This window comes from Ranitomeya imitator, chromosome 1, assembly GCF_032444005.1.
Source record: "Ranitomeya imitator isolate aRanImi1 chromosome 1, aRanImi1.pri, whole genome shotgun sequence".
NCBI lineage: Eukaryota > Metazoa > Chordata > Amphibia > Anura > Dendrobatidae > Ranitomeya > Ranitomeya imitator.
This window is the reverse complement of record NC_091282.1, coordinates 565,700,524-565,727,556: the sequence shown is the minus strand read 5'-3', so window position 1 is coordinate 565,727,556 and position 27,033 is coordinate 565,700,524. Positions and strand designations below refer to the sequence as shown.

The 27,033-nt window shown below is 49.2% G+C and overlaps 1 protein-coding gene across 1 annotated transcript in view; it reads left to right on the top strand.

The window, feature by feature from the left end:
* LOC138679200 (cyclic AMP-responsive element-binding protein 3-like protein 3) overlaps window positions 1–27,033 on the top strand; it is a 534,464-nt gene that overhangs the window by 222,434 nt on the left and 284,997 nt on the right. The window contains exon 6 of the mRNA XM_069767781.1: window positions 7,913–8,019. Within this exon, the coding sequence (XP_069623882.1) occupies window positions 7,913–8,019 (107 nt within the window). The remainder of the gene's footprint in view (window positions 1–7,912; window positions 8,020–27,033) is intronic.

Sequence of the window (27,033 nt, the reverse complement as noted above, 5' to 3'; positions counted from 1 at the left end):
CTGGGCGCAGCCTCCTGAGCGTTGTTATTTGCTGTACAGGAGTCTGCGCTCTTGTGTAATCCCTTTGCCATGAGCTGTGAGCGCTGCCTGTCTTCTCAGCTCATTTCATGTCGGCCGGTGCGGTTAGCGATGCCCATGAATCCCAGACCCGCAGTGTCTTTTCATAAAGTCACACTGCAGGGCTGCGATTCATGACCTTGCGCAGTAAATATGTTCGCCGCTCACACATGTCCTTACACCTGCTTCATGACCGCGTATAGCCCATATGGAACATTTCCCCCCCCCTAAATATGCAAAAAGAGCATGACACATTAAATTCTTTGGAAATTTTTGGCCACAGCGGCCAGTTTATTAACAAACAACAATTAAAACATTATAAACATACAGAATTATCTGAAAACTTGAGGGGGAGGGTTCTTGGAGCTAAAAGATCTGGCATCATATATATATAGGCAAAAACCAACACTTTTTACCCTCAGCCGTAACCACCAGCTCGAGGGCACCATGCAACCCTTTTTCAGGGCAAACCAAAAACCCGAAAGCTCCCGAGGACAATCCCCGTCCAGAGCGCGTAACCACAAGCCAGATCCACCCCATCCAATTGACCTTCCTCCAATAAACATCAGCAACTCCAAGAACCCCGCCCCCCCGCCACACTTGCCACTGTGACAATGAGAACTCTTAAAATTATTAAAAACAACAACCTCACCCACTAAATAATCGTATTAAATACCCTAAACAACAGCCCTAATCGATGCCCCTGAAAACAAAGGGAGGGTGGGCTTTCTCTGCTGACTTCCTCCTCGTGACTGCACTTCTTCCCGCACTTTTTCCCCCTAGCCAGTGATACCCAGCCCCCTAGCTCCTCCCCCCCCTTTTCCCACAGCCAATCCCCTTCAATAAATTCAAAATATAATATGGGAAAAAACCCTCCCATGGCAACGCAGTCATGGGGGGCTTTCATCTAGCTCTGCCCATTCCAGCCCCCCCCTGACTGGGCGGCCTCAGCTGATCCCTTATCACATGCTGCGGCCATGAGGCCGCACAGTCTGAAGAAGGCGGAAGGAGATGAGTGAAGACAGGCGAACATATGCACTGCACATGCCCATCAATCACACCCTCGCTGTCAAAATAAATAAGACAACGAGGGGCGTTGTGTCGAGCAGGGCGGACGCACAGGCGCAGCCAGCCAACCAATGATGTCAGAAGACGGGTAGCGCTACCAATGGGGGTGCTGCGTATCATTAGAAAGGAAAGTCACACCTCAGGGACAGTGTAATGGTCTCTAATGAGACACATTTTGTACGTGTTGAGTTCCACGTGGGCAAGGAGAAAAAGTTAGCCACCTTGTACAAATGCAGCATTACTGCTGTACAAGGTGGCGGTTATACATAGAAACGCCTGGGGGGGAGGTCCCCTTTAATTTCAGTTCAGGTGCCTGCGTGGCGTTTGCAGGACACGTTGCCGGCTACACAGCAGGGGAACAGCTGGCGTTGCTGAACCCCACTGACACATTTGATGGTGTTTTTCTCTGTGCAGCAAGCACATCTGGGTACCAACTGGCGGTGTTAGAGCCCAGGGTCAGCAGGAGGAGAGGAGCAGAGTGTAGGCCGAAGCCTGCACTGGTGGCAGCATTAGGTCTGTTGTGCCAGCGTGGCTTGTGCTGGATACATTGCCGGCTACACAGCAGGGGAACAGCTGGCGTTGCTGAACCCCACTGACACAATGGCGGGTGTTTTTCTCTGTGCAGCCAGCACTTCCGGGCCCCAACTGGCGTAGTTAGAGCCCAGGGTCTGCAGGAGGAGCAGAGTGTAGGCCGAAGCCTAGTTGAACCAATTTCAAAGGTAACCTTTATCTCCCCCCTCAGGGGTTACAAAGTACAAGAGCCACACCTTGTGCAGCATTAATGCTGCACAAGCAAAAGGTTGCTCTATGATTTTTGCTCCTTGCACACGCTGAATGAAACACGTACACAATTTAGCCCATTATAAAGTCAAACTGTATTATCATCCCTTAACGCTTGCAGTGTTTGTTGAAGCAGGCAGATAAGAGGGACCGTCATGCTGACTAGTGCATCATCTGCATTTGCCATCTGCGTGGAATAATCGAAAGGATGCAAAACCTGGCAGATGTCCTTCATAGTGGCCCACTCTGTGGTTGTGAAGTCTCATCGGCGCTGACTGCGACTTCTTTGCGCCTGATGCAGCTGGTACTCCATTACTGCTTGATGCTGCTCACACAACCGCTCCAACATATGTAACGTGGAATTCCACCTGGTAGATTGGTCACATATGATGCGATGTTCCGGAAGGCGAAATCGGCGCTGCAGAGCAGCAATGCGGGATCTTGCCAAGTTGGAACGCCGCAAGTGAGCACACTCTAGGCGGGCCTTGTGCAGCAGTGCATCAAGATCCGGATAGTCCCTCAGAAAACCCTGCACAACCAAATTGAGCACATGTGCCAGACATAGGATGTGAGTGAGGTTGCCAAGGGCCAAAGCTGCCACCAGATTTCGGCCATTGTCACACACTACCATGCCTGGCTGGAGATTCGCTGGCACAAACCACACATCGCTCTCCTGCTTGATGGCATTCCAGAGCTCCTGCGCTGTGTGGCTTCGATTCCCCAAAGAAACTGATTTCAAGACAGCCTGTTGACGTTTGGCCACGGCTGTGCTCATGTCGGTCGTAACAGGTAAACGTTCACGGGTCCATGTGGAGGTGGACTGTGACGGCTCCTGCAGCGATGATTCTGAGGAACTTGTGTATGAGGAGGAGTCAATGCGTACAGACTGGATTCCTGCAATCCTTGGAGTGGGCAGGACACGTCCTGCGCCACTCGCACAATCTGTACCCGGCTCAACAACATTAACCCAATGGGCAGTAACGGAAAGGTATCGCCCCTGTCCATGTTGACTGGTCCACGCATCGGTGGTGAGGTGGACCTTGCTACTGACGGCGTTCAGTAGCGCGTGTTTTATGTGTCCCTCCACATGCTTGTGCAGGGCAGGGACGGCTTGCCTGCTGAAGTAAAAGCGGCTGGGCACCTTGTACTGTGGGACTGCCAATGCCATCATGTCACGGAAGCTGTCAGTCTCCACCAGCCTGAATGAGAGCATTTCCAGTGAAGTTTGGCAATGCCTGCATTCAGAGCCTGTGCACGGGGGTGGTTTGCCGAGAATGCCTGCCTTTTCTCCCATGCCTGTACTACCGATGGCTGTAGACTAGGCTGGGAGTGTGAGGATGACTGGGAACGTGATGCTGTGGGTGGAATTACACTTGGTCTCTGGACAACAGTGCCAGAGGTTCTTCCATGGCGATCCTGGGAGGAAGCCGAACAAGCTGTGTGTGAGCTGGAAGAAGAGGCAACACGAGATGAAGAGGTGGTAGCTGCCGCTGTTGGTTGGCCTAGGTCTTCAGTGTGTTTTTGTAACTCCAACCGCGTGCCTAGACATGTTTCCACTAGTGTTGAGCGATACCGTCCGATACTTGAAAGTATCGGTATCGGATAGTATCGGCCGATACCCGAAAAATATCGGATATCGCCGATACCGATATCCGATACCAATACAAGTCAATGGGACATCAAGTATCGGAAGGTATTCTCATGGTTCCCAGGGTCTGAAGGAGAGGAAACTCTCCTTCAGGCCCTGGGATCCATAGGGATGTGTAAAATAAAGAATTAAAATAAAAAATATTGATATGCTCACCTCTCCGGCGGCCCCTGGACATCATGCTGCTAACCGGGAGGCTTCTTTGTTTAAAATGCGCGCCTTTAGGACCTGGGAATGACGTCCCGGGTTCTGATTGGTCGCGTGCCGCCCATGTGACCGGCACGCGACCAATCAGAAGCCGTGACGTCATTCGCAGGTCCTCAATTCCTAGAATTAGGAGTTTTTGTGAATGAGAATGACGTCGCCTCCCGGTTAGCAGCATGATGTCCAGGGGCCGCCGGAGAGGTGAGCATATCAATATTTTTTATTTTAATTCTTTATTTTACACATCCCTATTGATCCGATACCGATACCCGATATCACAAAAGTATCGGATCTCGGTATCGGAATTCCGATACCGCAAGTATCGGCCGATACCCGATACTTGCGGTATCGGAATGCTCAACACTAGTTTCCACATATTTGTGGTATTGAGGTTGCTGACACTTTTCCCTCTTTTGACTTTCTGATGACACAGCTTGCATTTGACAAAACAAATGTCATCTGCAACTGTGTCAAAAAAGGACCAGGCACTGCAAGTCTTGGGAGCGCCCTTTTTGGCTTTTGGAAGAGACAGGCTCCTAACGGGTGCCAAAGTGGAGGCTACAGGCTCCGCAGTCTTCCCCCTCCCTCTCCCTCTTTGGCCCGTTCGGGGAATCTCTTCCTCAGAGCTGCTCCCACCACCTTCCTGTTCCTCACGCCACGATGGGTCAAGGACCTCATCATCTCCACTACCTTCTGCCACCAACTGCTCCTCCTGGGTAGTCTCGGCAGCACAGTATGCACCAGAAAGCGGCACCTGAGTTTCATCATCAGATGCGTACTGTGCTGTGGTCACCGGAGGCACTGGCCCACCCGCCTCTTCAGAGTCAGAGAGACAAAGCTGTTGGGCATCACTGCACACTACCTCTTCTTCCATTTCTCCAATGCTGCTTGGCTGGCCCCCTGTTTCCAAGCCAAGAGATTCAGAGAACAGAAGTAGAGACGGCTCCTGTCCTGGGCTCTCAGACTGCCTGGCCAATTTGGCAGGTGGTGAAGAGACAGATGGCTGGTCTCCAGTGGTCTGTGCCTGAGAGGATGTGGCACTAATTGAAGTCGATGCCGATGCGTTAGCTGCCATCCATCCGACAACGGCTTCAATTTGATCTTCACGCAGCGGTGCACGGCGCTCTCCGACAAAGCTGCACATGAAGGACTGTTCCCTGCTGAAACTGGGTGATGATGAGTCACCGGTGCCCGCAGCAGGCACAGAATCACGTCCTCTCCCTGCTCCTCTCCCTGCTCCGCGCCCACGCCCACGTGCCTTACTCCCTGCCCTCTTCATCTTGGTTCACAGATAATGATAAGCAGAAAAGTATTAAGGCCTTAGTGTGCTTATTCCTGAAATGCTCCTCCTAGCAGGTGTAAGAAACACTAATTTTCTAAAGTGTGGAATAGACTTTATTAATGACAAAATGTGGCCTACACAAGTGTTAAGTGGTGTTTGGCGAACTTTACTTTTCTTTTTTTGGGCAGATCGAGCTACAGAGCGAGTTTCACTCACACGAAGACCGTGCGGGACAGCCGTTAACGGCGCTGCAAGGCCCAAAAACCCTCCTCTAGGTTATCCTATGTAGTATTTTTCCACAATTTAGCTGGAGACGGGTGGAAAGCCACTAATAGGAAATTTGAGAAAAAATGTGCAGCAGGCTGCACTATGAGCAAAAAAGGACAAGTTTTTTTACGGTATGAGACAGTGACGAACCCTGAGCTGAATACAACCGGCTGTGGCTGCACACAGACTACAGGGCGAGCTGCACTCACACGGAGACCGTGCAGACAGCTGTAAACGGCGCTGCAAGGCCCAAAAAAACCCCTCTAGGTTATCCTATGTAGTGTTTTTCCACAATTTAGCTGGAGACGGGTGAAAAGCCACTAATAGGAAATTTGAGAAAAAATGTGCAGCAGGCTGCACTATGAGCAAAAAAGGACAAGTTTTTTTACGGTATGAGACAGTGACGAACCCTGAGCTGAATACAACCGGCTGTGGCTGCACACAGACTACAGGGCGAGCTGCACTCACACGGAGACCATGCAGACAGCCGTAAACGGCGCTGCAAGGCCCAAAAAACCCCCTCTAGGTTATCCTATGTAGTGTTTTTCCACAATTTAGCTGGAGACGGGTGGAAAGCCACTAATAGGAAATTTGAGAAAAAATGTGCAGCAGGCTGCACTATGAGCAAAAAAGGACAAGTTTTTTTACGGTATGAGACAGTGACGAACCCTGAGCTGAATACAACCGGCTGTGGCTGCACACAGACTACAGGGTGAGCTGCACTCACACGGAGACCGTGCAGACAGCCGTAAACGGCACTGCAAGGCCCAAAAAAAACCCTCTAGGTTATCCTATGTAGTGTTTTTCCACAATTTAGCTGGAGACGGGTGGAAAGCAACTAATAGAACATTTGAGAAAAAATGTGCAGCAGGCTGCACTATGAGCAAAAAAGGACAATGGATAGAACTGTATGAGGCAGTGTGAACCCCCCCTGAGCTGAATACAACCGGCTATGGCTGTACACAGACTACAGAGTGAGCTGCACACACACACACACACACACACACACACACAAGAGAGACCTTGCAGAACGCTGTTAAAACAGCGCTGCAAGGCAAGAGCAAGGTGAACAGTGAACACAGCGGTTGCTAAATTAGCCTGGGAAAAGCGCAATGAAGCAATTCGCTATCTCAACTGGCCCTCAGTTAGAACACAGCGTCCTGTCCCTAACTGAAATCACAGCAGAGTGAGCGCAAAATGGCGGCAAGCATTTTTTATAGTGCATCATGACATCATTTCAGCAGCCAATCACAGCCTTGCCAGTAGTTACATGCCCACCATGCTAAACAGGATGTGCCCACACTTCCATTCATTCCTCATTGGCTGCTGCGTGCAGTTTGAATTCTGGGAACTTCAGATTCCGGTATCCGATACGCGGTGAGTATCGGAAATCGGTATCGGAATTCTGATACCGCAAATATCGGCTGATACCCGATACTTGCGGTATCGGAATGCTGAAGACTAGTCGCTACCCATTATACAATTTCTACTCTGGTGAAATTGATGAAACTTTGGTGGTGTCTGCCTCTAACACTGGTCAATGCAATTTTTCTGGCAAAAGGTTTTAAAACATATTTTAAGTCAATTTTGGCTGTTGATTACGAATATGAACTCCGTTTTTGGCTATCACATCAGGATTTCGAGATATTTTCAAGTTTTGATGTGATAGAGAAATTATAAGATCAGATTTGAATTCAGCACCCTCAAATTAGTCTAAAACTGTTCTTAAAGTCCATGCCAGAATATTAATTTGTTTTTGTTTTGTAGACCAGTGTAATTTTTGGAAATGTGTAGACTCCTGGTTGGGTCTCTTTCATGTGTGTTGCCTGTAGTAGTAGGCCTCTGAATCCGGCAGCCCTCCTTTGAGTCAACTACCCGTGTTACTATTCTTACATTTTTCTGACAATAGTAGTTTACCAGACTTATATTTATGTTGACCTGTTGCATGCCTATCAGGGCTCCCAGCACAGCAGGCCTACTCCGAACCCTCACTCACCTCATCTTAATTTGAAGTTCAATTCAAAGCTGTAAATGCTGGCCCAGACCCCGATACCTCATGCATGGCTGACTGCTGTTGTGCTATTCTAAAATTTGTACTGTGGGTGAATTCAGGCAACTTTTTAGGGGAATTTAGGGGCAGTAAGGTGTCTGCTCATAATTTGATTTGTTTTGACAGCTTTTGGGAATGTTTGAAGGTGTTGTGCATGATTTTAGTTTTGCCTCCCGTTGACTCCAATGGCGTTCAGCTATGTTCGGTGAATATGTCACAAATAAATTGGCGATCATTGCATAATCGGCGATCATAATCCGAATGGAATGCTGAGATATTCACTCATCTCTAATCTTTATCAAATGTAGTGAGGCTCAAAATTCTGTGTTATGCTAATCTCATCAGAAATCTGCAACAGGCAGTCTGTTTTGGTGATTTTACAAACATACTCCCTGCATGTAGGTTCCTTTAGTGGCAGCTGCAGGTTGCCGCTGTGGCACTGTCATGGCAAGCAGCGGAAGTATTCATTTTATTTGACCACCTTTCCCCACAACCACCAGAACAATTTCAATATGCTTTTTGAGCTGAAAATGTTTGTAATACATTTAATCAACAGTATGAAGAACGTGTCCTTAAGAAAATTAGACGTAAAATCCGTAATAAACAGTCAGCACAAGAAAGTCGAAAGAAGAAGAAAGAATACATGGAAGGACTGGAGACCAGGTATATATATTTATACCAGCTTCTTACAAATAAATAACAGAAAGCATGCATTGAAGTGTATTCACATTGTGTGATTGCAGCATTGCAGTAAAATAACAAGTGAAACTTGATGAGCAAACACAAAAGTAATGACAAATATGGATGTTTTTATTAAAAGAATGCTTCACTACAAATCAGATTGGTGAGAGTCTGACACCTAGCATAATCTCAAATAGTTGTTCTCAGCTCCGGTGCCAGCTGGATGTAAGTAGCTGCACAGCTGAACAGCTGCTAAATATGAGCTGCAGCACCCGACCACTACACAGTTAATGGAACTGTGCTGCTCAGCTGTTTACATTTGGCCGCAGCTGAAGCAGAGATCAACTGATCTGTGCATGTGCTGCGTGTCAGACCAGGATGATCTGATAGATGACCTATCCTAATAGTTAAACACCTCTTTAATTTAGGAGCTCAAATCACACAGAGTATGGCTACTATTGTGGTAAGGGCTCATACACATATGTGTGAAAAAAGTTCCGATATCAGAACTGAAAAAACGGACGAGTGTCATGGAAGTATATACACATAGGATAGATATATAGATGTCAGTGACACACACATGTATACGGTTATAGGATGTTTCGCCCCCAGCAGTTTGACCCCGGGTACATTTAGTCCCCGCACATGATGACGGATGGGAATTCATGAACCACAAGGGTACAAACATCTGGGGGCAAACTGCTGGGGGCGAAACATCCAAATCCCCATATACACTGTGTGCAGAATTATTAGGCAAGTTGTATTTTGATCACATGATGCTTTTTATACATGTTGTCCTACTCCAAGCTGTTCAGGCTTGAGAGCCAACTACCAATTAATTAAATCAGGTGATGTGCATCTCTGTAATGAGGAGGGGTGTTGTCTAATGACATCAAAACCCTAAATAAGTTGTCCTTAATTATTAGCCAACTTCCTTTCCTTTGGCAAAATGGGTCAGACTCAGAAGAGAGATTTGACGGGCTCTGAAAAGTCCAAAATTGTGAGATGTCTTGCAGAGGGATGCAGCAGTCTAGTGCAGGCTGGAGCAGGCGCCCATCCCCCATGCGGCGCTAAGTGGAAGCCGACATGACAGGGGTTGGGGAAAATGAGTCACTTTAAGGGGGTGGTTATGGTAATGGGAGGGGGGTTTATAAGGGTAAGGGGGGAGGAGCGGGGCACTTTCCCGCTCTGAAGTGCAGCGAGAAGTCCCCTAGCTGCTTCACTCACCATGTCATCGGTGGCCCAGGTCCTGGAGTCCCTCCGGCAGGCAGCGGAGAAGCAGCCGCCAGGCTGGCTGGAAGCACAAGTGGCGGGGATCATCGGAGGCAGAAGCGGCGCTGCGGCGGATCCTGGAACGGTGCGGCGTTCACGCCGGGTACGTCCCCCAGAGCAGCTATCGCCCGACGTCCCATCCAGGCCTCAGCACCGGCGCCGGAGCCCCTCTAGGGACCCTCCAGGCCAGGCGTCTGCATCCAAGCGCCCCAGCAGACCCCGGGCTGGGAGGAATCCACCAGCCAGGCTGAGGCCTACAGTGTTGCGCGGGCCTTCCCGCCCTGTGTCGGGGGCGGAGTCAGCGCTCGCTGGAGCTGCAGGGGAGTCCAGAGACGTCACAGCAGGCCGCCGGGGTAGCTCACCTGGCAGGCGTCCTGCTTCGTCGCCGGGAATGAGTCGGCGGTGGAGTACAGCGGCAGGTGGCACCCCAGTGGATTCGGGGTTGCTGGACCTGCCACCAGATGGCGCTCTTGGCGCGCGCCAGCACAGGAGTGCTGGCAGTGGATCGTCGCATCCCTCCCCACATCGAGGAGCGGGCAGGGGGTCCGGAGTCAGCAGGGACGCCCCAGTTCAGGGGCCCGCTGTCTTATCTGCAAGCAACAGGCTCCCCATTTCCAGGGCGGCCGGGCCCTCGGCAGCGTCGCCAGCGGGATCCGTGAGGTCGGTCATCAGCGGACCTCCTCTCCCGGAGGGTCCTGAGGGAGCCTCGAGGTCATCGATCAACGGGACGGACGCACGCTCGGCGGCTGGAGGGATCACAGCTCTCTAGCAGCCTGGTGAGTATAGCTCCATGTCTAGTTCGTCCATGGCGGTTTCTCAGTCAGTGGGGGTCGGTACGGTGGGGGCATCAGGCGTAGTTAGTCAGGGCGTGTCGGCAGCGGCCGGTTTGGGGGAAGCTGGCGTTAGCGAATTGCTGGGTAATGTGAGAGAGTTGATTGCGCGTTGGGATAGCGGTGTGCCTGGTCAGCTGGCCGCGTGGGTAGGGCCGCAGGAAGCCAGGCACATGTTTCCGGGTTGGGGCTTATTGGTGCACAACAGTGCTGCTGCACCGGTGTCAGTATCGGTCCAGACCGAGAAGGAGAAGGAATGCAGGATTCATTTAGATGACAGGGCGCATGGCGAAGTGTATGTGTGCTTCGAGGGCCCGCTGGGGGTCCATTTGAAGAATGAAGTGAGGAAAAGATTTGGAAAGACGAATACATGGAAATCTTTTCCCTTCTCCCGCTAGAAAAGTTTAACTTGGATAAGGGGAAAAAAGATGAGAGCAAGAAGGAGGAGGAAGAGAAGCGTAGGTGGCGGCTTATACCGCAGACTTTTGTGAATTGGTTGCAGGCATTTGCTATCCTGGCCAGTGTTGTGGGCAAGAAGGCGCCCGAGAATTGCTCCGGCCTGTTCTGTTACATGGACTCGATTGGTGAGGCGCACCATGTATATGGGGGTCAGGCGTGGCTCCGATATGATGAGCAGTTCAGGCAGAGAAAAGCGATACGGCCGGCTATACGTTGGGATCAAAAAGATATTGGCTTATGGCTTTGGGTGATGGCACCCACACGGTTTGGCCAACCCTTTCAGGGTGGGGCCGGGGCACCGGCCAGTCTGCATCTCAAGGGACCGCTTGGGGGTCCGGGAGTCAGTCAGGGGGGCAGAAGCATGGTTTGTGCTGGCAGTTTAATGAGGGCCAGTGTAGATTCGGCGCTACGTGCCGGTTTAAGCACGTGTGTTCGCACTGCAGTGGTTCCTCACATGGTGCCGCACGATGTTTCAAAAAGAACAAGTCTAAGACCGAATCCGGTAACTCCAAAGGGGGTGACGCCGGTGAAGCTGGGTGCGATGGCCCCTTATCTAAGTAGGTACCCTGACAGGAAAGGGGCCAAATTGTTATGGTCTGGGTTTCAGGATGGTTTTAAGATACTGCCCCCCCGTTTGTTATCCCCCGGTCTTGTAAAAACTTCAGGTCGGCTGAGGAATATGCTGGTGTCGTCACTGAGAAATTGTCAAAGGAGGTTGCATTGGGCAGAATGTCGGGGCCGTTTCAGGACCCCCCTTTTGTGGATTTGGTGGTCTCCTCATTGGGTGTCGTGCCTAAAAAAGAACCTAATAAGTTCAGGCTGATTCCCCATTTGTCGTACCCCCGGGGTCGATCCGTCAATGACGGGATTGACCCTGAACTCTCCTCGGTTGTTTATACATCATTTGATGAGGCGGCCCGTTGGGTTCGGCGTTGCCGTAGGGGAGCGCTTTTGGCGAAGACAGACAGGTTCTTCCTGAGAGTTCAAAGGTTATTGGGGTGTTTTTGGAACGGCAGGTTTTTTGTGGACAGATGTTTGCCGATGGGCTGTTCCTTGTCATGACTTTTTGTGCATTGGTCCGGCAGATTCCAGGTGCTGTGAATTTATTTTGTGGTCAGTTTGTTGGGTGGCTGAGCTCTTTGGCGTGCCGTTGGCTCTGAGCAAGACTGAAGGGCCTTGTACGTGCCTTTCCTTCTTAGGCATTGTTATCGACACAGTGAACTGGGAATTTCGGTTACCGGAGGAGAAGGTGGTCGCTTTATGGCTTGAGGTCGCAAGGGCGAGGCGTGTGAAGAAGTTGCAGTTACGTGAGGTTCAGTCGCTGCTTGGTAAATTGAATTTTGCGTGCCGCATCGTTCTGATGGGGAGGGTTTTTTCCTGTAGACAAGCAGCCGCTACGAGCGGGGTTCGCGCGCCGCATCATTTTGTACGGCTAACAGCTGAGCACAGGGCCGATTTGGAGGTTTGGGATCGTTTTTTGGCAGATTACAATGGTATGTCTTTGCTAATGGAGGATGTTGTGGTTAACTCAGAGTTGGATTTGTTTATGGATGCTTCTGGCGGTGTAGGTTTTGGGGCCTACTTCAGAGGACAATGGTGCGCTATGAGGTGGCCTGCTGAATGGTTTGCGAATGGCTTGGTAAAAAATGTGACTTTGCTGGAGATCTTTCCCATTTTGGTGGCCGTGCATTTGTGGAAGTCTGAGTTTCGAAATAGGAGAATCCGTTTTAATTGCGACAATATGGGTGTGGTGTGTGCTATCAACAGCCTATCAGCTTCCTCACCTCCGGTGATTCGCGTTAGTGTTGTCCTGCCTGTCTTTAAATGCGCACGTTACCGCCACTCATGTTCCTGGGGTTCAGAATTCCATTGCTGACTCATTGTCTCGTTTGCAGTGGGATCGTTTTCGTTTGCTGGCTCCGACGGCAGAGGAACTGAGTCTGGATTGCCCACCGGAACTCTGGAGCGTGGTCTCAGGGCTGCAGACCAATTGATACGGGCTTCCTTGGCTCCCAGCACTTGGGCCGCGTATCAGTATCAGGGTGGTTGGAATCCTGCCAAGGTGGAGGTTCTGCAGAAGATCAGGTGGGTGCCTTATTGTTGTGGCTGAGTAACGGGGCTAGGGAGGACTGGTCCGCAGCAAAGGCGGGGCGTATTTGTGCTGGTTTGGCTTTTGGCTTTAAACGTAGAGGGCTCAGGGATTTGACGAAAGTATTTCTGGTCCGGCAGGCGTTTAAGGGGTTTGGGCGACAGAGCGGTGCGGGGGACCACAGACGCCCGGTTTCTTTCCAGATGTTGGAATCTTTGGGGGAGCGGCTGCCGGAAGTTTGTGTTTCCGGTTTTGAAATTGCTCTTTTTCATTTGGCTTTTTCCTTAGCCTTTTTTGGGGCTTTACGGATGGGGGAGCTGGTGGCTCCAAGCAGGAGTAGTTGTGGAGGTTTGCTGGCTAAGGATGTTGTGCTGGGTAATGGTCGTTTGGAATTCTGGATTCGGCGGTCAAAAACGGATCAGCTGTGAAGGGGTCGAAGGGTGGTGCTGGGGGCAGTGGTTAATTCGTTGATGTGCCCCATTCGTTGTTTGCAGGTGTTCCTTAGTTTTGATCCGGTGAAGTCTGGTCCTATATTATGCCACGCTGATGGGTCATTTCTGTCAAAATTTCAGTTCATAGCGGTTTTTAGACAAGGTTTAGCGCTGATGGGTTTGGACACATCTCGGTTCGCCTCGCATTCCTTTCGGATCGGGGCTGCGACTGAGGCTGCGTCGGGCGGTTTGTTGCCCGAGGTGGTGCAGAGAATTGGGAGATGGGAGTCGAACCGGTACAGGAGTTACATTCGGCCCTGAAGGGTGGGGGGTCGTTACAAAGTTTAGAGTGTTGTTGTACGGTTTTCTATGTTAAGTTTCTTCTTTCGTTGTAGGTGCCAAACCCCTCTTGGTCTGGATATTGGGACATTCTTATGTCCATTGGGGCGCTCGATGGGCCAATATGCGGCGAGACGGACGGCAGCTCGGGTTCCATCGGGACGTGGCGGTGATTCGGTGGTTAGGTTTCCGGGGCATGGAGTGGAGCAGGGTCAGCCAGGAGGTGCAGAACAGTGCCCAGCTTGACAGGCCTCCAGACATTCTGGTGCTCCACGCGGGAGGCAACGACCTGGGTGTTCGTCCAATCCGGGAGTTGGTAAAGGACATTAAACATGACCTTTTATGCTTGTGGTTGGCGTATAGCGGTTTAACGGTAGTTTGGTCGGATATCGTGTCGCGCAGGTGTTGGCGCCACGCGAGATCGTTTGTGAAGATTAATAAGGCGCGGATCAAACTTAATCGAGTGGTGTCCGGGTTTCTACAGCAGAATGGGGGTGTGGCGGTGCGGCATGTGGACCTGGAGGACGGGGGCGAGGAATTTTTGTTGGGTGACGGTGTGCACCTAAACGCTGTGGGTATTGATCTATGGGCACTGGGTTTACAGCAAGGTATTGAGAGGGCCATAGCAATTCGGTGTGGTGGGGTCTCGGGTCTTTGAGGGGTCAAGAGACCCTCGTTGTTGCGGTTGGGAGGGGTCCTTGAAGTTGGTGCTAAATTGCGCTGGGGGGTCCGTGGGTATATGGATTCCTCAGTTGGTCTTATGTGGTGGTTATTTATTTATTCATGGTTATTTATGTAATGTTAATTTGTTTGTTTAATAAAGGCTGCTGTGGCCAAAATTATCCAACGATGGCTTTAGTGTCGTTTATGGGTTAAAGGGGGAGGGGGGAATCTTCGGGCCTGGGGCCGAAAAGGTTAAGCACCCTACGAGGATTGATCATACCAATGTCATGAAATTGCCAAACTTTTGAAGCGTGATCACCAAACAATCCAGCGTTTCATGGCAAATAGCCAACAGGGTTGCAAGAACTGTGTTGAGCAAAAAGGCGCAAAATAACTGCCCATGAATTGAGGAAAATCAAGCGTGATGCTGCCAAGATGCCACTTGCCACCAGTTTTGCATATTTCAGAGCTGCAATGTTACTGGAGTAACAAAAAGCGCAAGGTGTGCAATACTCAGGGACATTGCCAAAGTAAGGAAGGCTGAAAACGACTACCTTTGAACAAGAAACGTAAGATAAAACGTCAGGACTGGGCCAAGAAATATCTTAAGACTGACTTTTCAAAGGTTTTATGGACTGATGAAATGAGAGTGACTCTTGATGGGCCAAATGGATGGGCCAGAGGCTGTATCAGTAAAGGTAGAGGTGGGGTACTGGTATGGGCTGGTATCATCAAAGATGACACTGTCTGACCTTTTCGGGTGGAGGATGGAGTGAAGCTGCAATACGCACTGACTTCATAGTGAGCGGTCAGGACGAGGTGCAGCGTATTGCAGCAGCCCCCGATTCGGGAAACAAGCCCTTTTCTGGTCCCCTGATGAACCCCAGTCTATATTCCTGGGGAAAATGCGTCGGGATGGGCAACAAATTGATAAGTACTATCTGTACTATTTTTTCTATGACCACGATCTAACTATGGATCACCGATATCCCTGCAATGTGCTATATAACTAGGAATTTATTATTGATTAAGCACCTGTGAGCATGATCGTGCCTTTATAGTTGTGGGCATACTGTGATTGATGATATCAGGCAACCTGATTATATAACTAACTAGAAGCAGTGTTATTATCACTTGCTGGTTACTTTTTTGTGGTATACTACTAATTGTGGTATCTATTATTTTATAAGCATTTGTGAGCGGTGCTTTCACATTTGTGGACATACTACAATTTTCTGACTTGGGAACCTACTATTGAATCAACCAGCAATAATAATAATAATAATAATAATAATTTTATTTATATAGCGCCAACATATTCCGCAGCGCTTTACAAATTATAGAGGGGACTTGTACAGACAATAGACATTACAGCATAACAGAAATACAGTTCAAAACAGATACCAGGAGGAGTGAGGGCCCTGCTCGCAAGCTTACAAACTATGGGGAAAAGGGGAGACACGAGAGGTGGATGGTAACAATTGCTTTAGTTATTCGGACCAGCTATAGTGTAAGGCTCAGGTGTTCATGTAAAGCTGCATGAACCAGTTACCTGCCTAAGTATGTAGCAGTACAGACACAGAGGGCTAATACTGCATAAAGTGTATGAGAACATGATGCGAGGAACCTTTTTTTTTTTTTTTATTATAAATAGGCCACACAGGGATCGTTAGGTTAATGCATTGAGGCGGTAGGCCAGTCTGAACAAATGAGTTTTTAGGGCACGCTTAAAACTGTGGGGATTGGGGATTAATCGTATTAACCTAGGTAGTGCATTCCAAAGAATCGGCGCAGCACGTGTAAAGTCTTGGAGACGGGAGTGGGAGGTTCTGATTATTGAGGATGCTAACCTGAGGTCATTAGCGGAGCGGAGGGCACGGGTAGGGTGGTAGACTGATACCAGGGAGGAGATGTAGGGTGGTGCTGAGCCATGGAGTGCTTTGTGGATGAGGGTAGTAGTTTTGTACTGGATTCTGGAGTGGATGGGTAGCCAGTGTAATGACTGGCACAGGGTAGAGGCATCGGTGTAACGGTTGGTGAGGAATATGATCCTGGCTGCAGCATTCAGGACAGATTGGAGCGGGGAGAGTTTTGCAAGAGGGAGACCGATTAGTAGAGAGTTACAATAGTCCAGACGAGAATGAATAAGTGAAACAGTCAGAGTTTTTGCAGAGTCAAAATTAAGAAAAGGGCGAATTCTAGAAATGTTTTTGAGATGCAGGTAAGAAGAGCGAGCCAGTGATCGGATGTAGGGGGTGAATGAAAGGTCAGAATCAAGGATGACCCCAAGGCAGCGGGCATGTTGCTTTGGAGTAATGGTGGAACCGCACACGGAGATGGCAATGTCAGGCAAAGGTAGGTTAGTAGAGGGAGAGAACACGAGGAGTTCAGTTTTTGACAGGTTTAGTTTCAGATAGAGGGAGGACATGATGTTAGAGACAGCGGTAAGACAATCACTGGTGTTTTCTAAAAAGGTCGGTGTGATATCGGGAGCAGAAGTGTATAATTGGGTGTCGTCAGCATAGAGATGGTACTGGAAACCAAATCTACTGATTGTTTGTCCAATAGGGGCAGTATACAACGAGAAGAGTAGGGGGCCTAGGACTGATCCTTGAGGAACCCCAACAGTAAGGGGAAGGTGAGAGGAGGAGGAACCAGCAAAACATACAGTGAAGGATCGGTCAGAGAGATAGGAGGAGAACCAGGAGAGAACGGTGTCCTTGAGGCCGATGGAGCGGAGCATAGTGAGGAGGAGCTGATGATCCACAGTGTCGAATGCTGCAGAGAGATCCAAGAGAATTAGCATGGAGTAGTGACCATTAGATTTAGCTGTTAGTAGGTCATTAGAGACTTTAATGAGGGCAGTTTCAGTAGAGTGTAAAGAGCGGAAGCCAGATTGAAGAGGGTCGAGAAGAGAGTTATCTGAGAGATAGCGGGTAAGACGGGAGTGGACCAGGCGTTCGAGGAGTTTAGAGATGAAGGGAAGATTAGAGACAGGTCTATAATTAGCGGCACAGTTTTGATCGAGGGATGGTTTTTTAAGTAATGGATGTATGATGGCATGCTTAAATGAGGAGGGAAAAATACCGGAAGTGAGGGAAAGGTTGAATATTTTTGTTAGGTGAGAGGTGATAGCCGGGGAAAGGGACTGGAGGAGATGTGACGGAATGGGGTCACTGGTGCAAGTGGTCGGGCGAGAAGATGCAAGGAGCCTGCTTACTTCTTCTTCTGTAACTGCTTCAAAGTCAGAGAGTGAACTAGATGCAGTGGGGGAGGGAGGACAGTGCATGGTATGAAGAGATTGGGAGATGATTTCCTGTCGAATGTGGTCAATTTTTTCTTTGAAGTAATTGGCCAGATCGTCAGCACGGAGATCCGTGGTTGGGGCCTGCTCTCTTGGGTTGAGTAGGGACTGGAACGTGTCAAAGAGACGTTTAGGGTTATTGGACAGGGAGGTGATGAGGGTGTTGAAGTAGGTTTGTTTGGAGAGGTGAAGGGCAGAATTGTATGTCTTTAGCATGAACTTATAATGGATGAAATCTTCGGGTAGATTAGATTTTCTCCACAGACGTTCTGCGCACCTGGAGCACCGCTGCAGGAAACGTGTTTGCAGCGTGTGCCACGGTTGTTGCCGTCTGTGCCGAGTTGTTTTATGTATAGGAGGAGCAGCTTCATCCAGAGCACTTTGCAGGGTTTCATTGTAATGCTTCAATGCAGAATCAGGACATGAGATGGAGGAAATAGGGGCCAATGAGGACTGCAAGTTCATCATAAGTTTCTGGGTGTTAATGGCCTGTATGTTTCTATAGGTGTGGAAAGTGGGGGTGACCTGAGCGGGATGGCAGTTCTTGATAGAGAATGAAAGAAGGTTGTGGTCAGAGAGTGGGAGAGGGGAGTTTGTGAAGTCATCCACTGAGCAAAGTCGGGAGAAGACCAAGTCAAGGGAGTTTCCATCTTCATGTGTTGGAGAGTTAGTATGCTGCGAGAGGCCAAAAGAGGAGGATAGAGATAAAAGGTGAGAAGCAGATGGGGAGAGGGGAGAGGCAATGGGGATGTTGAAATCACCCATGATAAGGGTGGGGGTGTCACAGGAGAGAAAGTGTGGAAGCCAGGTGGCAAAGTGATCCAGGAACTGATGAGAGGGGCCGGGAGGACGATACACCACCGCCACTCGCATGGAGAAGGGGACGTAGAGTCTGACCACATGGACCTCAAAGGAAGGGAAGACAAGTGAGGGTACTTGGGGGATAACTTGGGGGATAACTTGGGGGATAACTTGATAGTGTTACTATCCCTCATTGGTTGTCTCTCCCTTTGTGTGGTACATTGTTTAATATCTATAACTAATGAGATAAGGTATAATAACCTGTATCTTCTTTATGAGGTTATAATAAACTGCTCAATGTAAGGCACAATTAGCATTAGTATAATACCATTATTGATCTTTGCTCACAACTGCACCTTAGTTATAAAGCATCAGGACTCATATCAACAAGAATCCTGAAACAAAAAAGATTGGTTTATGAGAATATTGGTATATACCTATGCAGGTGTTATTTAAGCACTTTTAAAGCACATTAGCACTTTAATATACTGGTGTTGGTGGTGGTGTTTTCTTTGTTAGTCCCCCTTAGGGTCTTAACGGAGAGCCGTCGTCGAGTGGGGACGCCATGTTCAACTTAGGGTGCCAACCTCCGCGGTAAGGTAGTGTGAGTTAGGGAGAGAGCACCCCCTCACCTATTATACCTCTATCCTTTTTAGTGTTAAGTTTATATGGTTAAATTAACTACTGTCTCCTGACCCTTAATAGGTCATTTTACCTAATACAATAAAAGATATATTTTAGGGGCATTTTTTTGGTTCTTTATGGTTGATATTAGTTTATATGCTCCAGTTCTATTTGATTTGGTTTATTCCTAAACAGCCAGATCAACCCTATAAGCATCATCACCAACTCCAAGAACCCCACCCCCCACCACACACGAACAGCCCGGACCACCTCAGGCTCGTGAGTGCCCCACCACCGCCAAAGCACTTTCTACTCCTTCCTGTAGACCGAGAGCCCATAAATCCATACCTATATCATTGAGATGCACTCCATCATCCCTCCAAAAATTACCGATCCCGGCCTCCAGTTCAAAATGTCTCACGGCAATACCCCCGTTCCGAGACACAAAGCTCGCCACCGCCCTATTCAGCTTCACCCTGGCCCTGTTAATCCTTTATGAGAATGGGCCTCTGCCACGTCCGCCATGGCACAATGTCTTACCACACCGTCATTACACCAGAAAAAGATACCCACAGTCTCATCAAATCAAACCGGATATCCCGAATCAATTCCCTCACTGGTTTTGCCCCCAAATCGTTACCTCCAAGAAGAACAACCACGATGTCCGGGAGGCGATCCAAACGGGCGGCGCGGGAGAATTCCGGCAACAAACTACGCCACAACATACCCCGAAAACCCATCCAACGAATGACCACTGCATCCCTACCAAAACCCAATTGCCTACCATTCAACCTAGCATCAGCCCGGAGGGCACCCCAGTAAACGAAAGGGTGTCCAACAATCCAAGCCAAGAAGGGGGTCCGACCTGGAAAACATAACCACAATTAACACAACGCAAAAGCATGCCCCACCATCATTGACTCAATGTCGAACATAAGACATATAACAATTTGAACTCCATCTGCCTATTTTCTTAATCACATCCGGACCCAAGCCCAAACCATCGGCTTCGGAAGCGGCCCCAATTCTAAAAGAGTGTGACCCGAAATTATCCGGGTTAACATCCAGGAATCCCAAGCCTTTCTTCAATATGGCTACAAATTGGAAGCGCGACAGAAAATCCCCTTCTTGGTGTTGTAACAAAGGGCCTGACCTAACCAGGCACAAACTCCAATATGCTTCCAAACAGTGTTGCCGGCACATACAGCTACCAGCCACCCTTCCCAACACTACCTTCTTTCCCCTACCCAGCTGATCAGTCTTTGAACGCCTGATCCAAAAAGCGATACCACCATCCCAAAAAACCACATCTTCCGCTAAAAGACCACTCGCCTTGTCCTTGCTCAGGGACAACAACTCTCCCAAGCGCAAAGCACCAAAAAATGCTAAAGAAAAGGCCAACCGAAACAGTACCGCCTCAAACTGAGAACAACAAATGAAACCTAAGGCCTCACCTAACCGCTGCAACATCCCAAAAGAAATGGGCCTATGCTTATCAAAAGTCACATTGCCTTTTCGAAAACCCTTCAACACCTGCCGTATCACAAAATCCTTTGTAACATCCCTTAACCCTTGCAGCTGAAAACCGAAAGCCAAACATGCAATAAACTTGTTTAACCTAGACACAGACCAACCCCACTCCACCACCTTACCTATCAGGGCCAATAACGCCATCGTCCTATCGCTATCGGACTCAGCCCAGCCACATTGGGCCAACCAACCTTCCCACATACCCCATGCCGCTGTATAATCTGACCATGTCCTGCTTGACACTGAAGCTTGGATCAATTGGCCTCCCCTTCCGCAACAACCTGCCACAGATGCGAAGGACATGCTGCTCCTGTCACCTCTGAATCTGGAGCCAATTCCCAGAATCATTCCCACTGCAAACGAGACAAAGCATAAGCTATAGTGTTTTGAACGCCTGGCACGTGCATCGCCGAAATCCATGCATTCAAATCCAAGCACTTCAACACCAATTCCCTGACCAGCCTGATTACTTAGGGGGGGGAGGAAGAAGATAGGCTGTTAATCATGGACACCACACTCGAGTTATCACAATGAAAACGTACGTGCCGGTCCTTAAAAATGTCACCCCAAATAAACACCGACACCACAATTGGGAACAGCTCCAACAACGCTAAATTCTTGGTAAGCCCATTTTTTCGTCAATCTTCAGGCCACACCCCCACACTCCATTTTCCTCCACAATAGGCACCATAACCAACTCCACCCGCTGCATCCGTGTAGATCTTGCAGTTAAAGGCGTTCAGATCCTCCTGCTGAATAAGCGACCTGCTGTTATAATTTTCCAAGAAACGTTGCCAAACAAGAAGGTCGTCCTTATGCTCTCTACCCAGACGGATAAAATGATGGGCAGACCAGGCGCTCGCCATAGCCCTGGACAATCTGCAGCAAAAAATCCTGCCCATCTGCATAATACGGCAAGCAAAATTCAGGCGGCCAAGCAACGACTGCAACTCCTTCAGAGTTGTCTTCCGCAATTTTAAGATCCTGAACACCTCCTGATTAAGCAACAACAACTTGTCGTCTGGCAACCTGCACTCCATTTTTTCGGAATCAATCAGAATCCCTAGAAAACTCAAAACCGTGCAAGGGCCCTCCGTTTTATTCTGTGCCAAAGGAACACCAAACTGTCCGGCCACCCATTCCATGGCTGCAAGTAGATGCCCACACACCGCAGAATCCGGTGGACCAACAAACAAAAAAATCATCCAAGTAATGAATGACCGAAGGAACATCCGAAACGTCTCTAACTACCCATTCCAAAAAGTCTCGAACAATGAACAAGAAATCGAACATCCCATAGGCAAACACCTATCCAAGTAAAAACCACCCTCCCACCAACAACCTAACAAAGGAATGCTCTGCGGGTGTACCAGCAAAGGCCTAAACGCTGACTCGATGTCTGTCTTCACCAACAAGGCCCCGGCCCCGTACCTTCGCACCCACTGGACAGCCGCATGAAATGACGTGTACACAACGGAGCACAACTCCTCCGCAATCCCATCATTAACAGAGGATCCCTTGGGATATGACAGGTGCTGAATTAGCCGAAACTTGTTCGGCTCCTTCTTGGGCACCCCAAGCGGGGAAACAATTACACCAGCCATGGGCAACGAACTAAACGGCCCCGCAATTCTTCCCAATTCGACCTCTTTTGCCAACTTAGCCGTAACAACCTCCGTATACAAACTTGCCGATCTCAAATTTTTCGTAGAAAAGGGGACCACATGCGTCAGGTGAGGAATCTTAAACCCTTCAAGAAAACCATCCCTAATAACCTCCGCCTTTTGATAGTCCGGGTATCTATTTAGATAGGGGGCCATCTTTTGAAGCCTCACTGGCATCACCCCCTTGACCGCCACCCACTGGTGGCTTGCTCCGTGATTTTTTTGAAACACTTAGAAGCCCCGTGTGAGGCCCCATTACAATGGGAGCACACGTGTTTAAACTTGCAGGTGGCGCCATACTTACACAGGCCATCATTAAACTGCCAGCAGGTCCCCGTTCTTTCCTTTGCCCCCTGTGACCCCTGTCCTCCTCCACCTTGTCCTGACTGCTGACTGCTACCCCCCCACCCCCTTGAATGGACTGCCCATACCCTTTTGATCCCATTTTATCTCGGGCCTAACCGCTTTCCGCTGCCTAAACTGTTCATCGTATCGCAGCCAGGCCTGGCCCCCATACGTACGATGTGCTTCTCCAATGGCATCAAAATAACAAAACAGGCCCGAGCAATTCTCTGGGAATTTCTCCCCTATGACACTTGCCAGAATGGCAAAGGCCTGCTGCCAGTTTACGAACGTCTGAGGAATAAGGCGCCAACGTCTCTTTTCCTCCTCCTCCTTTTTGCTATCGTCTTTCTTTCCTTTATCCAAATTAAATTTTTCCAAAGGAAGGAGAGAGAAATCTCCACGTATTCGTCCTTCCAAATTTTTTCTTTCACCTCTTTCTTCAAATGGGCCCCCAGCGGGCCCTCAAAACACACATAGACCTCGCCTTTCGCCCTATAGTCTAACTTCACCGCATCACTCTTCCCTGTTTCCGTTTGCACCGACACCAACACCCAAGCCACTGAAGCCGGCAGCTTGCTACCAGAGCTCGCAATCTCGCTAGCACCCCCTGCTCCGCAACCAGCAACTGGCAACCAAGCGCCTGCGGGCGACGCTCCCACACTATCCCCAACCCCACCATCCAATCTCCTCAGAATCTGCGACATAAGCTCTCTAACGCCTGGAACCCCTGCACTACCACCCCCACCCCACTCCGCTAACCCCGCCACACCCGGCACCGGAAAAAGACTGGACATATACTCACGGGGCTGCGCAGGTGCTGTGTCCCCACCAGCCGTGCCTCCTGAATCCTACCACTCTCCCTCATCACGATGCTTGCTCCCGGAGTCGTCGCTGCCACTCATCTGCCCCAGGCCCGCGCCCCTGGCCTCCACGTCACCAGGGGGACTGAGACTGGCGAAGGCGACCAGTCCCTCGACCTCCTGCTGGATCTGGACCTGGCAGCCTCCATAGGACCTCTGTACGCTGCAGCCGGACTGGCCCCTCTAGCCGCCGCTCCCACGGTGCGACCACGACCCTATCCCTTCCGAAGCGCTGCCACTGGCCTGCCCGACATCCTGCTCTACCGACCTGTTCCCGAGCCAGGTGCACCGTGCGGCTGTGATCCCGGTGCGTCCGTCGCTGTCCCATCTGGCTCCAAGCTCCTGGATGCTGCCGCCGTCGCTGGGCTCCTTCCTCGTCCCATCGCTGATGCCTCTGCCGCTGGAGCTGCTCCCCGGCGGGTCCTGGCTGTAGTCCCCGGCGCTGCGGCGCCCTCGCGCCCAATGCTACACCGCACTTCCGGTGCGGCCCTGACTTCCTGTGCAGCGCTGGCGTCTGGCCGTGCCTGCACCATCCTCCCAGCGCCTCGTTGCCTCGCGCCGGCAGGGCTCGACAGGTAGATTCCTGCCGGAGGGGGGACGGACGAGGTGGCTGCGCCGCATCCCACAGCCCCCGCAGGGTCCCCAGAGGGGCTCCGCGGCCTGCGTCTGCCACGTAATGTCACGTCGGTCGGGTGGCCTCGTCCTCCTGGTCATGCTGCCCTGACTCCCGCTGTCCCCTAGCAGCCCGGTGAGCTGCTCTTCAAGCCATCCGGCCCTCCTGGACCGTGCCTCCCTCCGAAGCTGCGTGACCAAGCTGTCCACTGTGGCCATGGTAAGTAACGCTGTGGCAGCAGGTCCACTCTCTTCGCCTGTCACTGACAAACTGATCCCATTTCTGCACTTTTCCCAAGCCCCCGCCTCCCATTCCCACAAAACCCCCCGCCTTATTCCTAACCTACCAATCCCGGGACAACCTGTTTATTTTTGAAAAAATTCTACACTACTCCCCATGGCAATGCAGTCATGTGGGGGCTTCCTTTTAGCTGCGCCCCATACAACCCCCTTCTAGAAGATGGAAAAGGCTTTACCTCCAGCTGTCCTCATTACCAAACCTGTGCTATGCTTCTGCTGTTCTTCAGCATCCTCTCTCTCCCGCCCTCTCTCCTGTTCCAAGGACTTTCACTGCTTGCATTAGTACCTGCTAAACCCCAAGGACATAAGTACCGTACATTTACAGATTCTTATGCATTATACCCTCTCTAACATTGTGGGGATGTATGTAATATTGACGTAATCTATATACATTCTATGCATCCCAAACAGTTGTCTCTTAGGTAAGCTTCAAATTAGCTTTAGCAGTTCAGTTTTTCTGTTCCATGATAGTAACAGAAAAATTAAACTACTGCAAGAAACAGGTTTGTCCTGGGACAGATAAAAAATGATACCAGATGAACCCCATTAACTACAGTGGGACCTCTTTTGCTTCAGGTTGGCTGGCCATCATTTTACTGTAGAAAAATAGTTCAGTAGGCTGCATTTTTTTTTAATTGACTGAACCAGCAAAGGACCGTCTAAGAGTAGGTTCACATGACTGAGGATATTTTTCTCACTTGTCATGCATATGCAGACTGTATGCAATCCATTTTTTATAGCAATAGGTATTAATTAATAACAGTGCTACTCAGACTTAACCGTGTGGAAGACAGAGTGCTGGTGGTGGCCAAGTAACTGGTATTATCCACTATCCAATCAACAACCTTTTCACACTGCTCTGGCTTCAATAGTGGTGTCTTGCTGTGGTCCCCTAGGACTTCGGACAGTAAGGTCCAGCGATAAGATGTGGGTGTTTTTTGTGGCCCAATTTCAGTTGCCCACAGCCTCGGTCTTGGCATGCACCATCACGTCCACTTCCCCATCCCTTGCCACGTGCCTTGCCCATTGTAAATGGCCTAGAATATTTTACACGTTCACTACAAAAGGCTGAATTGGGAGCGAACTTGTGTGTGATATGTGGCAGGAAAACCTCACTTTAAACTATCTGGTCTGTAGTTAAAAATGTTTTTTTGGTTATCAAATTGGTGTCAATAAGTAGGGTAATAGACAGCAAAAACACTAGAATATGTAGGCCTAAAATTGCCAAATTTTTAGCACAGATAGATGAGACCTGTCACGGAGATACCACACTGCCAAATATGTGGCCTGTATTTTTCATTTTTCATTTTTTTTTCAATGCAAAATAGTGCTGTATATAACTAGATTAACAGACAGGAAAAACACTGGAATACCGGCCTAAAATGCCCAAACTTGGAGCACGCAGATACATGAGGCCTGTCACGGAAAAACCACACTGCCAAATATGTGGCCTGTATTTTTTTTTAGGCCTGCTAAATAGTGCTGTATATAACTAAAATATCAGACAGGAAAAACACTGGAATACTGGCCTAAAATGCCCAATCTTGGAGCATGCAGATATATGAGGCCTGTCACGGAAAAACCACACTGCCAAATATGTGGCCTGTATTTTTTTTTAGGCCTGCTAAATAGTGCTGTATATAACTAAAATATCAGACAGGAAAAACACTGGAATACCGGCCTAAAATGCCCAAACTTGGAGCACGCAGATACATGAGGCCTGTCACGGAAAAACCACACTGCCAAATATGTGGCCTGTATTTTTTTTTAGGCCTGCTAAATAGTGCTGTATATAACTAAAATATCAGACAGGAAAAACACTGGAATACTGGCCTAAAATGCCCAATCTTGGAGCATGCAGATATATGAGGCCTGTCACGGAAACACCACACTGCCAAATATGTGGCCTGTATTTTTTATTTTTTTAATGCAAAATAGTGCTGTATATAACTAGATTAACAGACAAGAAAAACACTGGAATACTGTCCTAAAATGCCCAAACTTGGAGCACGCAGATATATGAGGCCTGTCAAGGAGATACCACACTGCCAAATATGTGGCCTGTATTTTTTATTTTTTTAATGCAAAATAGTGCTGTATATAACTAGATTAACAGACAAGATAAACACCGGAATACTGGCCTAAAATGCCTAAACTTGGAGCACGCAAATATATGAGGCCTGTCACAGAGATACCACACTGCCAAATATGTGGCCTGTATTTTTTTTTTAGGTCTGCTACATAGTGCTGTATATAACTAAAGTAACAGACCAGAAAAAAACTGGAATACTGGCATAAAATGCCCAAACTTGAAGCATGCAGATATATGAGGCCTGTCATGGAGATATACACTGCCAAATCTATGGCCTGTATTTTTTTGAGGTCTGCTAAATAGTGCTGTATATAACTAGAGTAACAGACAGGAAAAACACTGGAATACCAGCCTAAGTGACCAAACTTGGAGCACACAGGTATATGAGTCCTGTCACAAAAATACCACACTGCCAAATATGTGGCCTGTATTTTTTTTTTAGGTCTGCTAAAGAGTGCTTTATATAACTAGAGTAACAGACAGGAAAAACATTGGAATCCCGGCCTAAAATTCCCAAACTTGGAGCACGCAGATATATGAGGTCTGTCACGGAGATTAGTGATGGGCGAGCATTAAATTGCTCGGGGGCTCGTTGCTTGGGTCGAGCAAACTGGAATACTCGGGTACTCTGTACTCAGAACAACGAGTCTATGGGAGACCCGAGTATTTTTACCGCGATCACCCCCGGGGTCCTTTTGAGGTCTACAAACATCTGAAAATGATGGAAACACTGCTCAAATGACACAGGGACCTAATGGGGATCGCCCCTGGAAGCATTCCT